At 34.2% G+C, this 15,792-nt stretch overlaps 1 protein-coding gene across 1 annotated transcript; it reads left to right on the top strand.

The window, feature by feature from the left end:
- Positions 1-7,496: 7,496 nt before the first annotated feature.
- On the top strand, positions 7,497-14,432 carry LOC108457260 (uncharacterized). The gene is made up of 14 exons (XM_017756226.2): positions 7,497-7,942; positions 8,023-8,180; positions 9,170-9,273; positions 9,921-9,987; positions 10,939-11,031; positions 11,111-11,275; positions 11,403-11,543; positions 11,638-11,715; positions 12,245-12,357; positions 12,459-12,519; positions 12,965-13,132; positions 13,595-13,696; positions 13,889-13,978; positions 14,128-14,432. The coding sequence occupies exons 1-14, from the start codon at positions 7,657-7,659 to the stop codon at positions 14,188-14,190; spliced, it is 1,689 nt and encodes a 562-aa protein (XP_017611715.1). The 5' UTR covers positions 7,497-7,656; the 3' UTR covers positions 14,191-14,432.
- The last annotated feature ends 1,360 nt before the right edge of the window (positions 14,433-15,792 follow it).

Here is a 15,792-nt window from a genome sequence, read left to right as displayed (position 1 = left end):
ACAGGCATGTTGTTAGGCTGTGTGTCCCCTGCATCTAAAATGCTACAAACAGATTGCCATACGGGCTGAGCACACTGGCGTGTGACTTGGCCGTGTAAGATTAGTTAGCCATGAATAAATTGATAGAGAGTTACACGGGTAGAAAACAAGGGCATGTTAAAAAGGGCACACGGGCGTGTTCCCTAGACCACACAGGCATGTGGTATTGTTCATAAGGAAAAACTTTGAAATTTTACGAAAAATTTTCTAAGCTTCTGATCGAGCCCCGGTTTGTTTAAAATATACTTTTTAAATACATTAAAAGTATAATAAGATGTACGGTATTACATTTATTTCTGTTTTACGTGTAAATGTACTGTAATGACCTGTAATACTTCGTAGTCCTGTTCTGGCGACGGGACGGGGTTAGGAAGTGTTACAAAATCTACCGAAAATGAATATTAGAGAGCGATTGGATAGGGGAGTGGCGAATGAAAAATGGCTGGCACTTTTCCCAAAAGGAGTTGTTTAGTATTTAACACACTGGATTTTATATCATTGTCCCTTACTAATCAATAATAACAATGAGATGAGCTATAAGGGGATACCAAGTTTTAAATTCGAGGCATGGTGGATCATGGAGGAATCTATTAAACAATAGATTAAAACATCGTGGGAGTCATCAAATGGAACTATTGCTCAAAGGCTAGAAAGGCTGCAGACAAGATTGAGGAGGTGGGCAAACTCAATAAAAAAGGGTAAAGATGGGTTGAAGAGTAAGCTCACAAAGGAAATTGAAGATCTTTTGGAAGGCGACAGAAATGATGACACAATCACAAAGCTGATTGATACAAAAATTCATCTTAATATGGAGATAGATAAGGATGAAATGTATTGGGAACAAAGGGCGCGAGCCAATTGGATTCAATTGGGCAACAAAACTTATGCCTTTTTCCACAAATATGCCACAGCTCATAGACGAGCGAACATGATTACTAGGCTGGAATCTGATGATAGGAGGGAAAGTTCTGATGAATCAGCAATTAATGAGTCAGCCTCAAATTACTTCCAGAATTTATTTCGTCAAATGGTATTAGGAATCTATCCCACATTCTAAAAGGTATTTATTCTAATATCTCATCTGATATTAACACAGATTTACTAGTACCTTTTACAGCAGAAGAGGTATTTTCAGCCTTGAAAGAATTGGGGCCCACTAAAGCACCAGATTATGATGGATTTCCAGCTTTATTTTTTCAAAAATTCTGGCACATTATAGGTATAGATGTCAAAAACTTTTGTTTAGGCATACTGAATGACGGACGAGATTTTGACTCTCTAAACCTTACAGATGTTGTGCTTATCCCAAAGTTACCAAACCCCACAAGTCTTGTTAATTTTAGACCTATCAACTTATGCACAATTCTATATAAAATTGTGGCAAAAGTAATTTCAAATCATCTTCAGAAAGTCATTGGAAAATGTATTGATAAGGTTCAAAGTGCTTTTGTTCCCAGAAGGTTAATTACTGACAATGTGTTTGTAGCCTATGAACTCTTGCATACGCTAAGTCAACGACGGAATGGGAAAAAAGGGCTGATGGCAGTTAAGCTAGATATGAGCAAGGCTTACGATAGAGTTGAGTGGGCTTTTTTAAAAGAAGTTATGCTTCAAATGGGATTTGTTATAGAATGGGTAACATTAATCATGAAGTGCATCTCTATAGTCTCTTATACAGTGAACATCAATGGGAGAAGAAGAGAGGTTTTTAAGCCTACTAGAGGGCTTCGTCAAGATGACCCACTCAGCCCTTTTCTTTTTTTGATATGCTGTGATGGACTCTCGTCTTTAATAAGAATGGCCATAGATGAGGGATCGATGAAGGGAATAAGAGCTAGTAGAAGAGAACCTGAAAAATCGCACTTGCTTTTTTCAAATGACTGTATACTGTTTGGTGAGGTGACACAACGAGGGGGGAAATTTTCAAAGATATTTTGAAGGAATATGAACAGTGCTCAGGTCAATGTGTAAACTACAACAAATCAACAATTTTCTATAGCACAAATACAACAGAACAGGAGAAAGAAGAAATATCGAGTTTGCTAGATGTGAGAAGCTCCACAAATATGGAAAAATATCTAGGACTTCCTAATGTTGTAGGAAGGCGAAAGAAGGAAGCTTTTCAGAATCTCAAAGATAAAATTAAGCTGAGAATTGTAAGTTGGAGTACTAGGTTACTTTCACAAGGGGGAAATAAGACATTTATAAAATCAGTTCTTCAAGTAATTCCAACTTACGCTATGTCATGTTTCCTTCTACCAAAATCGTTATGGGGGGAGTTAGAAAATATTTTCGCTAAATTTTGGTGGCACAAAGGACAGGGTAGGAAAGGGATACACTGGTGTCAATGGAAATTCATGTGTCGATCAAAAGAAGAGGGGGGATTAGGATTTAGAAATATGGCGTAATTCAATATTTCTCTACTTGCTACAAGGGTGGAGGCTCATTACTAATCAGGACTCTTTAGTTACGTAAGTTTTTAAAGCAAAATATTTTCCGAATAATCATTTCTTAAAGTCTCGATTGGGAAAAACCAGCTCTTATATATGGAAAAGCATATGGGCAGCGAAGGGTGTTTTGGAAAAAAGAATGTGCTGAAGTGTTGGCACAGGCACAAATAGTTTTATAAATGCTGATGCTTGGATTCCAGATGCTGTCAATTTTAAGTTATCTTCAGTTGTTAATTTTATGCAAGATGCCAAGGTCAGTGAATTGATCGATAGTAATGAAAGAGCATGGAAAAGAGAATTTATAAACAATAACTTTTCAGAGGATGATGCTGGAAAAATCCTCTGGATACCTTTAGCAAGCGCACCTCATGATGATCTACTGGTCTGGAGAGGCGAGCATTCAGGCGAGTTTTCAGTCCGCAGCACCTATAAACTATTACAAACTTTTGATGAAATCCCTAGAGCTTACGCATTACAAACTGGCTACAGAAATTTCTACAAAAAACTATGGCTCTTAAATCTACCAAATAAAATCAAGATTACAATATGGAAAATCTCATGGAATTATTTGCCGACAAGGGTTAATATGCAGCATCGAAAACTTGTAAGCAATACAAGTTGCCCTTGATGTGGATAAAGAGCTGAAATGATCGACCATATCTTTCGTGAATGCCTTGTCACAGTGGATGTTTGGACACTATTAAAAATGCAGAATATTATTCGGGAGCTTTATATGGATTTTCTACAGTGGATTACCTGCATCTTTGACTAGCTTTCTTCGCATCAGAGTTGTCTTTTCTGTTGTGGATTGTGGACTATATGGGGAGAAAGAAACAAAATAATACATGAACAGAAAAACAGTACAGGGCAGCAACTAGTAGACTTCATAAACAACTATATTGCTGTACTTGATGGGTTAGAAATGAAAAATCCAGCAAAAAGGAAGATGATAGTAGGATGGAGTTACCCGCCAAAAGAGTTCGTCAAAATAAATTTTGATGGTGCGTATGATGCGAATCACTATCGATCTACCTCAGGGATTGTTGCCAGAAACAAAGAAGGGGATGCCTTACTTTCCTGCTCCGAGATCCACCATGGGGTAACGTCCGCCTTTGCAGCTGAAGCAATAGCGTGTAGAAAAGCGGTCCAAGTAGGAGGGGAACAGTAGGGGGTGTTCAGTTGGTTAACTGACCCGAAATAACATTAACCGAATTAACCGACCCTTCAAAATTTTTAACCGTTAACCGAACAGAAATTTTTTCGGTTAATTCGATCGATTAACCGAATTAACCGAAAATTATATTTTTTTTGGTTAAAATAAGTATAAAATTAACCAAATTAACCGAATTACCCGAATTAACCGAATTATTTGTATAAAATTATATGTTTTTTTATTTATTTTTAGTTTTAAATTTTTATTTTTATTTATTAAATTATTTGTAATTTTTATGAATGGATTGGATACTTGATTAGATTGGGTATTTGGGTTTATTTTGGATTGGGTTTGAGTGAATAGTGGGCTATTTATATATTATAATTTTATTTATTATTTTTTCGATTAAACCAAAAAAATTCTGTTAACCAACCGGTTTCGAACCGAATTAACTGTTAACCGAAAATTCAAAAAATTATTAACCGACTCCTGACCGAATTAATTCGGTTAACTGAACGATTAACTGAATTCAGTCGGTTAACTGAATTTTTTTGGTTTTACCCGAATTTTGCACACCCCTAGGGAACAGGAATGGCCGAAGGTTTTGATAGAAGGTGACTCCCTCACAATAATCAAAAAATGTGCAACCAAAAGTCAAGATCGTTCACAAATAGGGGCATATATACACGATATTCAGCAAAAAGTTAACAGATCTAGAAGCTTTATTTTTAAACATACACCCAGATCGACAAATGCCCTTGTGCATATATTAGCAACGGAAGCTCTATAAAGGGAAGAAGAAATGTATCTGGAAATGAGGGTCCTGGAGTATGCTGAACTTCAACGAAGGATTGACCGAAGAAGAGAACCAGATTGAGAATGAAAGGGCAAAGAGATGAGAGAGGAAAGCAAAGAATAGCAGAAGAAAGGTTTTTGAAAGAACAAACTTTCCTCAAAAAATGAATCGTTGAAAGAAAAAGCAAAAATGGTACTTAGATGACAAGACGATTCACAACATTTTCTGACTGGGCATTGATTACGCACATTTAATTAGCATTCTAGACTATTCAGAAAATATCTAGATATTTTCTTTTAGGTTTTGGGCCACTTTAGTTCCAGGCCGGTTTATTTTATCTGTTTTTATTGATTTTCTGCTATGTGTTTTGGGTTAATACTGTGTATTTTATTTATTTTTTGATAATAATCCCAGTCTGAAGACTTTCCAAAAAAAAAAAGAAAAGGAAAATACTCCAATACATAGTGAGTTTGGACATTTATTTAATTTATCTCAACTGAAGGTGCTCCCAAAGTCCACAGGTAAACTTTTTAACTTGCAGTCCTTATTCCCTAAGTATACTAAAATTGAGAAGCTTCCAGTGAAGATGCAAAATTTGAGGCATCTAAGTGCAACCTATTTGGCAAAGAGTGACTGAATAACAACCTTATGAAATTTTCGAGCTTAGTTGTACTCCTAAATATTTTTATGATAAAGGGTTTGCAAGTTGTATCCATAATCTGAACAACAAGCGTTTTGTTACTTCAAGAAATGGAACAATTCAAGGCTTGGGCTTGATGAATTGAGAGAAGCCGATGAGGACATTTTGTGCTTCTTTATTCAAAGAATGGAACGCCTTCGTCACTTATGGCCACAAGCTGCACTTAAGAAGGATGCTCTTTTATCCACTCCTCCTTACCTTGAGAGGCTTAGTCTAGGTGGGAAATTAGGAAAAGTACCAGCTTTTGCATCTTTCTCAACCTCAAATGCTTGAACCTACAGTTGTCTGAACTGGAGGAAGATGTAGTTTCTCACATCCAGGCATTGCCTAGTTTGTTGCAACTTGATATTTGGATTAATGCATTTGTGGGTGAGCGCTTATGTTTGGTTGAAGAGTCCAAAAAGCTTCAGTATTTATATTGACTCCCTCAGCTAAAAGAGATTGTGGTAAAGAATGATGCGATGCTTGACCTTAAAGAACCGGCTGCCTTGAGATGCAAGGAGTTAAAGCGATTGCCATACATCTAACCCATTTGGAGGTAGTGCGATTGTATAATGTTTCGAGTGAGTTGGTGGAGAGTATATGTGGAAATGGACTTTGTGTTAAATGTATAATTATAACCAGGATCATTCATATATATATATATATGATTTTAATCAGGCATGCACTTTGTGTTGTTTGATTGAATATTGTGTTATCAATGTGTTGTTTGATTGAATATTGTGTTATCAATGTATTTTTTAAAAGAAGAAAAATACAGTTAATATACAACTTGAAGTTTTATTAATGTTTGACTTTTTAATTAATGTTTGACTTTTTAAGGAAATTTGTTAGGATAATTTTAAAAATAAATGCGAAAATGGTATGGAAAGAAATTATTTGTGAAAATGGATTGTCTTCTACTATAAATTATAATATCACCTGACATAATGATGACGTCACCTAAAAAATACCCCTAATCAATAACACATTATTTTATTAGAAAAAATAAACAAATTTTAAAGTGGTGTCATTAACCTGTCGATATTTATCCAAAAAATATTCCAATTTTCATATTTTAAAGATATTATACGATACAAAAGGTTGAATAATCAAATTGCACAAAATACTCTTCAACAAAATTTGTTCGAACAGTTTCCATTTGAACCTAAATTTGGTATTTGTGGTAGATACACATTATGTATTTATTTCAGATTTTGCAGGCAAATGAAAAACAAAAAGCATGGAATCCATTTCCAAGGTTGAAGCAAAAAGCCAAATCCTTGATGCCACCAACCTACCGCTAGTCTTCAACGGCAGCTGCTGAGTATGATGAGAAACAAATGACCCCCTTTTTAAGATTTTAGGTTAAATCTGGATTTTGGTCCTTTTACCATTATCTAATTTGTGATTTAGTTTTTTAATTCAACCCTCTTAAATTTATAATATAATTAATCCAATTAACTATTCTAATTAAAAACAAATATTTCAATTGATGATGACGTCGACATAATTTTTTACTAGAAATGATGCTTTTAGTAAAAATAAAAGGGAGCATTTTAATTAAAATTAATAAATTTAATTATTTAAACTAAACAAAGACACTATAATAATGGACCAAATTATATTATATTATATTAAATTAAAATTAAAATTAAAATTTTATTTTAAATTTAAACAGACCAAACCAAAACTAATAATTGGTAATTTTTATCTCATAGTGTTTCTCCATTTCTCTCTCGTACTAACTGATGGAATCCTCGTTAACACTAATCTTCAGCTAAAATTTGTTTATCATTTTTGTTAACGTAATTTTTAATTAAAACTACGTTTTATTATAACAATAATAACTTATAAAAATCATAATTTAGAATCCAAATAAAAGGTAAATAATTTGTGATTTATATGAAAAGTGAAAAGATATTCAATTTAAACTTTTTTTAAATTCAAAATTTTTAACAATAATATTAAATTAAGGATATATTTCATAAATTAAAATTTAAGTGTTAAAATTATAAATGTAAAATTTTATTAAAAATTATTTGATAAATTAGTATATATTAATACCGAATATAATTATATTATTTAATAAAATAAATATTAATTTTAAAATATTATTTAATTTTAAATTTTAATTATATTAATATAATATTTTATATTGTTATAAATAATTTTAGATAAAAGATTCATATGATAATTTGATTATTTTATTTTCTTTTTATAAAAATAATAATTTATTTTAAATTTTAATAAAATAAAATCTAACTTAATATTTTCGTACAAAATTTTCCATAAATAAAAGTTGAAGTTAAATGATTTATTTATTTATAATAATGATGTGGTATTATAAATAATAAGAATTTTAAAAATCATTTGCCATGCATTTTTATGTATAATCTCACTGCTAAGCTGACAATTCAGCGACATGATGGAATCAGCTCCACTCCATTAAACAAACACCAAAAAGAAAGATAAACCCCAAATTCTCATTTTTACTCTATCCAAACCCTAGATTCAATCGTCGCCCATCTTCCCTCCGATGGCCAATTCAAAGAAACCGGGCGGTCTCCGCGAGATGCTGGAATCGATGTACTCCGTCATCGCTCTGCTCTTCATTTTAGTAGCCTGCGTCGAACTCTGCGACGCCGCCGCTGCCGTCGACGTCTACCGTCTAATCCAATACGACATGTCCGGTTCACCTTTCGGATCTCGATTCGCCGCCCTCAACCATCACGCGGCCTCCTTGCATTTCCCTCCCGGTGTCGATCTTTCCAGAACCGTTCTCATCATCCCTCTACGTGAACTGAATATCACTTTCGTTCGAGGTTCACTTTCATTTCATCAATTTAACTTCTCTCTACTTTTAGTTCTTTATTTTAATTTCCTTTATTTTTTTTATTGGCAGAATATATCAATCAAAAAAAGCCGTTGGGAGGATTGTTAGTTTTGCTTCCTGAAGTACTTAGCTTTAAAACTGGAGGGAATAACCAAGTTCATGAAAAAGAGAAAATGAAAAATTTATTGGCAGAGCTCGAGCGATTGCTTATACATTCAAATATACCTGTGAGTATATAGAGACATATTAATATCTCTATTTTGATATAAGTTTCAGATCAATTTTGCAGTAGTTACTTTGTATTGAGATTGAAGTCTCCTTGTTGCCAACCTAATTTTCAGCAAGATCTGAACTCTGTTAATCTGACAGTTCACAAGTATTGCTTTTTGTTGCTTGAGACTGAATCGTGTTTAATGTCTTTTCCTTTATGTTATAATTCATTAACTTCACAATTGGCATGTTCTAATTGTGTTGCGACATTTTTGGGCCCTTGTTTACTGATAGGAATTGTATTAATGACTTTCCCTTCATGTTGTCATCATCTTTTGACTTAATGCATTTCTTTTTCGTGTACATCATATATGTTACTGCATCGTTGTTATTTACACTGACATTTTCATCTTTATCGAATTCAATTTATACCTTGTTTGAATTATTCAGTTTTTGTTCCAAAAAACCTGCTGAGTCTAAAAGATTTAGGTTCCACATTCATGATCCATGCTTCCATCTTGAAAGAATGCCTGTAGTCTGTTATCAAGTAATTGAATGATTGGCAAATAGCATAAACCATGAAATTTCTTCTGACACATGCTTATTGATAACTTAGACACCAATAAATATTTAGGATTTGAGCCTACTTTTTTATTGCTAGCATCTTCAGTAAGACTCTTTCTTCGGAAAGTATTTATACCATGGTATATACTTAGGCCTCATCCTCATTGGTTTCCTGAAGCACGCCATCAATCTGCGTTCCACTTGTGCTTAGCTAGGGCAGACACTTTTACTACTCTATTTCTAAGTTCTCATATGATTTTTAGAATTGAAATCCAGCTAATAAGGTTTTTTTGATTCCAAACTTAGTATTTGCTACTTGTCATTTATAAGGGAAAAACTGCCAGAAAAGAGAGAAAATTTTTCTACTAGTCTCCTCTTGATTCTCTTTTGTTTACTTTATGCTTCACATTCTTAACTTTATCGTGGGATTTTTCTACTGCAGTATCCTGTCTATTTTGCTTTTGAGAACGATGAAATTGATACTGTGTTGGCTGATATCAAGAAGAATGATTTGATGGGTCAGCCTGCTACTGCAACTACTGGCGGGTCAGTTGATAGCTTTCTGTTATCATTTCAAAAATTGGGTTCTCTTCGTTCTTAAAAGCTTGTCCCATGATCTGTTCAGTTTGTTTTCTCATGAGTGGTTTTCATGACACTTTTACCTTAACTGGAAAAGCACATGCTTCTGATCTGCCAGTTATTTCTCTGGGAAGGTGGAAAGGGTTTTGCAAAATGAAATAAATGTTTTTTTGGTTTTCTCTTGTAATAAGCTTTCTTTTGAAACTGTTTCAGCAAAAGTCTACGGGGACATGACACTATCAAATTTTTCTGTAATGATGCCCATTTGGTATTAGGAAATGGGTCTAATCTGCTTTTATTGAGGGAGAGAACATATTACCCCCTGTTTTTAATTAAGTTAGAATGATCATTTTCTGAGGTGAAGGTGAGAACAAGCAATGCACTTGTGAACGAAATGGGGGTCCTACATTAATCTTTCTGCATTTTTCCTGGTTTAGTCTTTCTGTTGTTTCTTTTACCATGTTTGTGTATTTATGAATAAACATGACTCTACCTCTAATGTTTGTTTGCCCTTCGTATTCTCTGGCTCATTTCTCTGTTGAGATTGGTAAGAAAATAGCCCTGTTTTGTAGTTATTCACATCATTTTCAACTCTTATTGTGTAATAATTGCAGATACAAGTTTGTTATCCCAACAGCAGAACCTAAGAAAGTCGCATCTCCCACAATGACTAATATTCAGGTGTGTGTCAAGTTTTACTCTTCCAATTGTAGGAAACGAGTTGTAACTGGTTACACTCACATAGTTTGTTTTAAGCATATGAAAAAAACCCCTTTTATTGCATTCGAACTGTTGAGGCTGAGGTCAAGTTCAGTGTTGTTAAGGCATGTGCCTAGGTGCACCTGGGGCCTTTGTCTTAGCACCAGACAACATGAATGCCTCAGATCCTTTCAGACAAGACATATTTGATCAAGCACACGCCTATTGTGTAATTGTGTTTTTTTAAGTCAATAGTTGGTAGAAGTCTGCATGATTGTAATTCTGTCTACTATTATTTATTTTCAGATTTTTTATTAACTATACCTTTACTAGTATGAAAGGGATAATATCAAACTCTCAACTTCTTGATGTTTGAGTGTTAAACAACAAATGTGGGACCAAAAAGAAACCATGTATATTGACCAACAAAAAATAAGAAAGTTTGGTATGTTTTATAAGATTTTGATGTCACGATTACATATCTTAAGCTTATCCTTTTATTTGTATACATGGGCAAGTACAAAAACTCATACATATTGCACTTTACATCTCTCTGGTGAGCACTTTTTTTGTGCCTTGCATCTCAGCCAATGTAACGGTTCTAACCCTAGATAGTAGTAGTGATGTAAAAGATAGAACCTTATTGACTTCTTCCACCCCCCCCCCCCTTTTCTTTTCTTTTTTTTGGGGGGGAGGGAGGGGGAGGGAATCAGTGGGTCTTGCAAGTTTCATGGTTTCCTTTTCATGCATTTCATGCCCCATCTTCATGTTATGTTTTTGTTTAGGAAGTTGTTTTGATATCAGATATTGGTACGTTTAAAATTTCTTGTGCTAGATTTTACTCACTGCATGTGTTTTTGAGGAATCTTAAATATGCTATTAGTGGTGATTGCTACAGGTTTTCATTCTGATAGTTCTGCTCTGTTACAACAGGGATGGTTGTCTGGATTAAAAACTGATGGAGATGCAAATCAACTTCCAACCATTGCTATTGTGGCATCTTATGATACATTTGGGGCTGCTCCTGTATGTATATTATAAAATTTAGTAAAGAAAATCATCTTCGATTATCGAAATGAATGTGTGAATTTTTTTATACATGTAGGCATTATCGGTGGGAAGTGACAGCAATGGAAGTGGCATTGTGGCTCTTCTTGAAATATCAAGGTTATTCTCTCTTCTCTACTCAAATCCTAAGACAAGAGGAAGGTACAATTTACTTTTTGGCCTGACATCTGGCGGACCATATAACTACAATGGGACTCAGAAGGTGATTAGTCTTCCTTAGTGAGCAGACTTTTGTTATCTCTCTCAAAAGGCTTGTATATCTTTTTGGTTAGCTAGTTCTGCTATCAATTTTGGTTATCATGATCATATAAGTATCATTTATGGTGCAGTGGCTTCGGAGTTTTGATCAACGTTTACGTGAGAGTATCGACTATGCTATTTGCTTAAATAGTATTGGTTCTTGGGATAATGAATTGTGGATTCATGTGTCCAAGCCTCCAGAGAATGCCTACATCAAGCAAATTTTTGAGGTAAGCTGGTAACATCCAGCAAAATAGGTTTTTAAGGCATTAAATGATATTTTCTTTCCATGCTTAGTAGTCTAATACATAATGTTTATTGAAGGGTTTATCTAATGTAGCAGAGGAGTTGGACCTCAAAGTTGGCCTAAAGCACAAGAAAATAAACATTTCCAATCCTCGAGTAAGTTGATATATGCATGTTTCAATGTTTGATCCATCTTTGGGTACCATTTTCTGAAATGAACTTATTTTTTATGTGTTGATTGGTATATTTTATTGTCAATTTCATCTATGAGGAACCTAAGATATATAAATGAATTTAATTTTGTGGTTAGTTATCTTCCCCACCCCCCAAAAAAAAAAGGGGAAGGGAAAAGAAAAAAAGAATTTATTTTTGTGGTTTCTTCCTTGTAGCAGTAATCCCTTTGTCCTTTATAATATATATATATTTTTTTTTCAATCCTTTGTCCTTTATAATCATGTGGCCTATTTGGGCAGAATATATTTTCTGGAAAATGTTTAACTTGAAATAATTGTGTTAAATCTGTTCTTTTTCCTGTTTCTTGTAACATTAGACTTTACAACATGACACACATGAAGGTGCACTAGATATATTTATGAGGAAATTCTGTGCATAAATATAAAAATGCTCTGTGTGCTTTGCATTTCTGCTGTTTATAATAGGTAATAAAGCAGTTGAGCTGCTGTAGGTAGCATGGGAGCATGAACAGTTCTCAAGGCTGAGAGTCACTGCTGCCACTCTTTCTGAACTTTCTGTCACACCAGAACTCCTAGAAAGCACTGGTGGTCTGTTTGATACCAGGTCATATTTTCAAATCTAAGCCCTTATTAATCCAATTTTCAGTTGTGCGCGCGTGTTTGTGTGTTTGAGACTAGTTGCTGAGAGCATGATTCTTTTTGCAGACAATACGTAAATGAAACTGCTATTGTTAGAGGTGTGAAGCTAGTTGCTGAAAGTCTTGCGGTAAGATCATATGATTTGCTAGTATATTTTAATTATACAGTGTAAATTAATTACAATTATCTCAGTAGGGTAGTAATGGTATTATGTATATTTTGATTATTGTTGAGATTTTAGTCTTTTGGACTTAGGAGTTAAGGGCCAAATATACTCTTGTAAGGTAGTTGAACTGGGGGATGCTCATGTCAGAAGAGGAAGGGGAAAGACCAAAGGAAGCATGTGTGGAAAGTATGAAAAGAACCATTCTTTTACTGGTCATAATTCTATATAGAGAATCTGACCAACTAGTCAGGAAAGGCTGTGTTGGTGGCTGCTTTTTTGTTATTTCATATGTATAGTAAGAGTATGTAGATAGTTGTTAATTTGTGTGTGAAGACATTAAGCTTTAATAATTTGCTTAGCATGGCCATGTACTTTGTGTTCAAAATTGTCTTTCCTCTTTTTGCAGAGGCATATCTATGGCCATCAGGGAAAAAATATCCAAATTTTTGCAGATGAGAGCAGTTTGGCTGTCAATCCTGCTTATATACGATCTTGGCTGGATGTTTTATCACAAACACCTCGAGTAGCTCCATTTCTTTCAAAGGATGACCCTTTTGTCATGGCATTGAAAAAGGTTCATGCTCTAATCTTTTTCTTTGATTTTGTTTCTTTCTATAAGATTATGATTTGCACTTTTAAGGATTTTATGATTTTCCTTGAGAGTTGAATTTAGGTTAAAAGAATCAAAATGAAGGGAAAACAAAAATATGATAATTAAGATGCAGGGATTGTCGATGTCTTTGGTAAATACTTTTTTTTGATGGTAGGAACCCTTGCTTTATGAAGTATAGTTGCATGTGCCATTAGTCAAAAGCAGAATAAAAGAAGAAAGTATTTGTATTTCAACCTAGATCACCTTCAGAACTTTTACTCTCTTCTACCAGTTTGATAAACTTTCATGTATCTCTGTTGGTAAATATAACTGAACAAGCTTTTGGATAGGGATTTAGGGTAAATGGTGAAGACACTGGAATGACTTGCTTTGTACTTTCTATCACTTTCAGTTCTGACTGCTTTTTGTTATGCTCAATGGCAGGAGTTAGCTGGTCATGTTGATGAAGTGAATGTGCAACATGAGACTCTTGAAGGGATTTTTACTTTCTATGATTCAACTAGCGCTAGGCTTAACATATATCAGGTATTTACCATGGTTACTTTCAACTGGTGAATATTTCATTTTTTTTTCTTAGTTGTGCTACCTCTTTCTAATGATTGAATTAACTCTTATTTAATTATGTATTGGGAAAGGGGGGGGGGGGTTGTTAATACCCTGGACCACTGACAGATTCGTTGAGACTGCATAATGACCGGTTTAAATGTGTTGTTACAGGTTGCTAGTGTAACCTTTGATTTGCTGTTACTCCTTGTGTTGGGATCTTATTTGATAGTGCTCTTCAGTTTTCTTGTCATTACAACTAGGGTAAACTCTTCGCTATTAAGAAAATCTTAACATTTATGTTAATGCTATATGCATATATTCGCCTTTTTTTCTACTTGTGTTTAGAACCAAAAGGACAAGACATTTATTTTAAAATGAAATGCTAATCCGATGACAATGCTGTTCTACAGGGTCTTGATGATCTAATCAGTTTATTTCGCCGACCCCCTTCTCGAAAGCTGAAAACTGCTTGATTGCTTATAAGCAAAAATGCATGGTATGACTGGTTTTCCGATGTAGCATAAACTGAAATTTCTGAGGTTCTCAGGTTGTTCTCATTAATGATTTTGCTAGTTTAGTTATACGAGGGATTGTTTTAAATGTTGCTCCAAAACAGATGGTAGACGTTTATTTTTTCCAAAAATGAAATCAATCCAAATGTTGGAAATTTTTGGTCAGATCTATTCGAATGGTGAAATTTCAGAGAAATTAATAAGGGTTCTGCGTAAATGGTGCAATACTATCTGCAGGGTGAAGACATTTGTTGCCATGCATTTGATGGTGATTGAGATTTGGGGTTGATGACGGTATTTGAATTGGATTCTATGGTTGGTCCATGACCCTTGGACACTGAAGGTGTGCTTGGAGTGATCTCATAGTTACTACTGGGTTTATTAAAATGCTTTGCTTATGCAATTTCATCCTTTTCACATACATATTATATGGTATTTTTGGGGGGATTTTAAGGTTAGAACATGAGATGCTATTCTAAATTAGGTGTGAAAATTGGGTGGAATAATAGGTTTAGACCCTTATTAGTTTGAGACTATGGGTGCCTTGAACAAGCTCCGCTGACTTAATAAAATTGTTAGACATCTACCACCCAAGGGACAACCTTCTTCATTCAGTTGAGTCTTACATTTTCATCTATACTTAGGTGGGGCTTCCTAATCGTTGTCAAGCTCAGAGTTCGATCGCATAATTAAGTTTGGAATCAAGAATGAAAATCAAACTTGTTTTTAGTATATAAATTTGCTTAATCAAATGAATTGTTATGCTTCGATATGCAAGTTAACTTTTTTCTTTTTGTTCGAACATAATATGTCATTGAATCAAGAACTGGTCGAGTGTGGGGTTAGACTGGCGACATGTGATTTGTTTGGAATTGGTTGATTTGGGTTAAAATTGGTTGAACTTGATTGATTTTTTTTATTATTAAAAATGCTTTTAATTTTATAAAATTTGACCAATCGAATTAGAAATAAGCGGTAAAAACCACCCGTTGGATTTTGAAATCCTGTTTATTGTATCCCTTATTCAATACAAACTAAATCGACTGTCGAATAAGACTACTTATACAATCTAATACCAGAATCTGTTGTCAAATAAGACTGTTGATACAATCTAACACCAGAATTTGTTGCAAGATTAGCGAGTCAATAGTTACGTGCTTCATTCGAGTATGATCAGATTCTTACTGACATACAAAACATTTAGTGTCATTGATATATACCTCGTTCATGCTGCATGTGACCTTAGATTAGATACAACATTGACAACCGCTTTAAACTCAGCCCCGGCGGACTATTGTGCCGTTTTTTTGAAGACCAGCTGATTGGATTTAGTGTTAGGCTTTTGTGTCTTAGTCATCAATTATTGAAATGGTCAATTTGATTCACTTTATGTCGGTATGTTCTCAATAGTTTTGCATGTACAAGTAAATATGGCTAATAGATTACTTATGCTAAACTAATAAAAAGTTGCATCATAAAGACTGTTTTGTATGCGGACTTCTTCTAATAGATGATTTAGAAGTAAAGTCCATAGTCCATGGAGTCACGGCAAGCAATTGACTC

The sequence above is a fragment of the Gossypium arboreum genome, chromosome 9 (assembly GCF_025698485.1).
Source record: "Gossypium arboreum isolate Shixiya-1 chromosome 9, ASM2569848v2, whole genome shotgun sequence".
NCBI lineage: Eukaryota > Viridiplantae > Streptophyta > Magnoliopsida > Malvales > Malvaceae > Gossypium > Gossypium arboreum.
The sequence above is the reverse complement of the archived record's forward strand: the minus strand, read 5'-3'. Positions and strand labels throughout refer to the sequence as shown.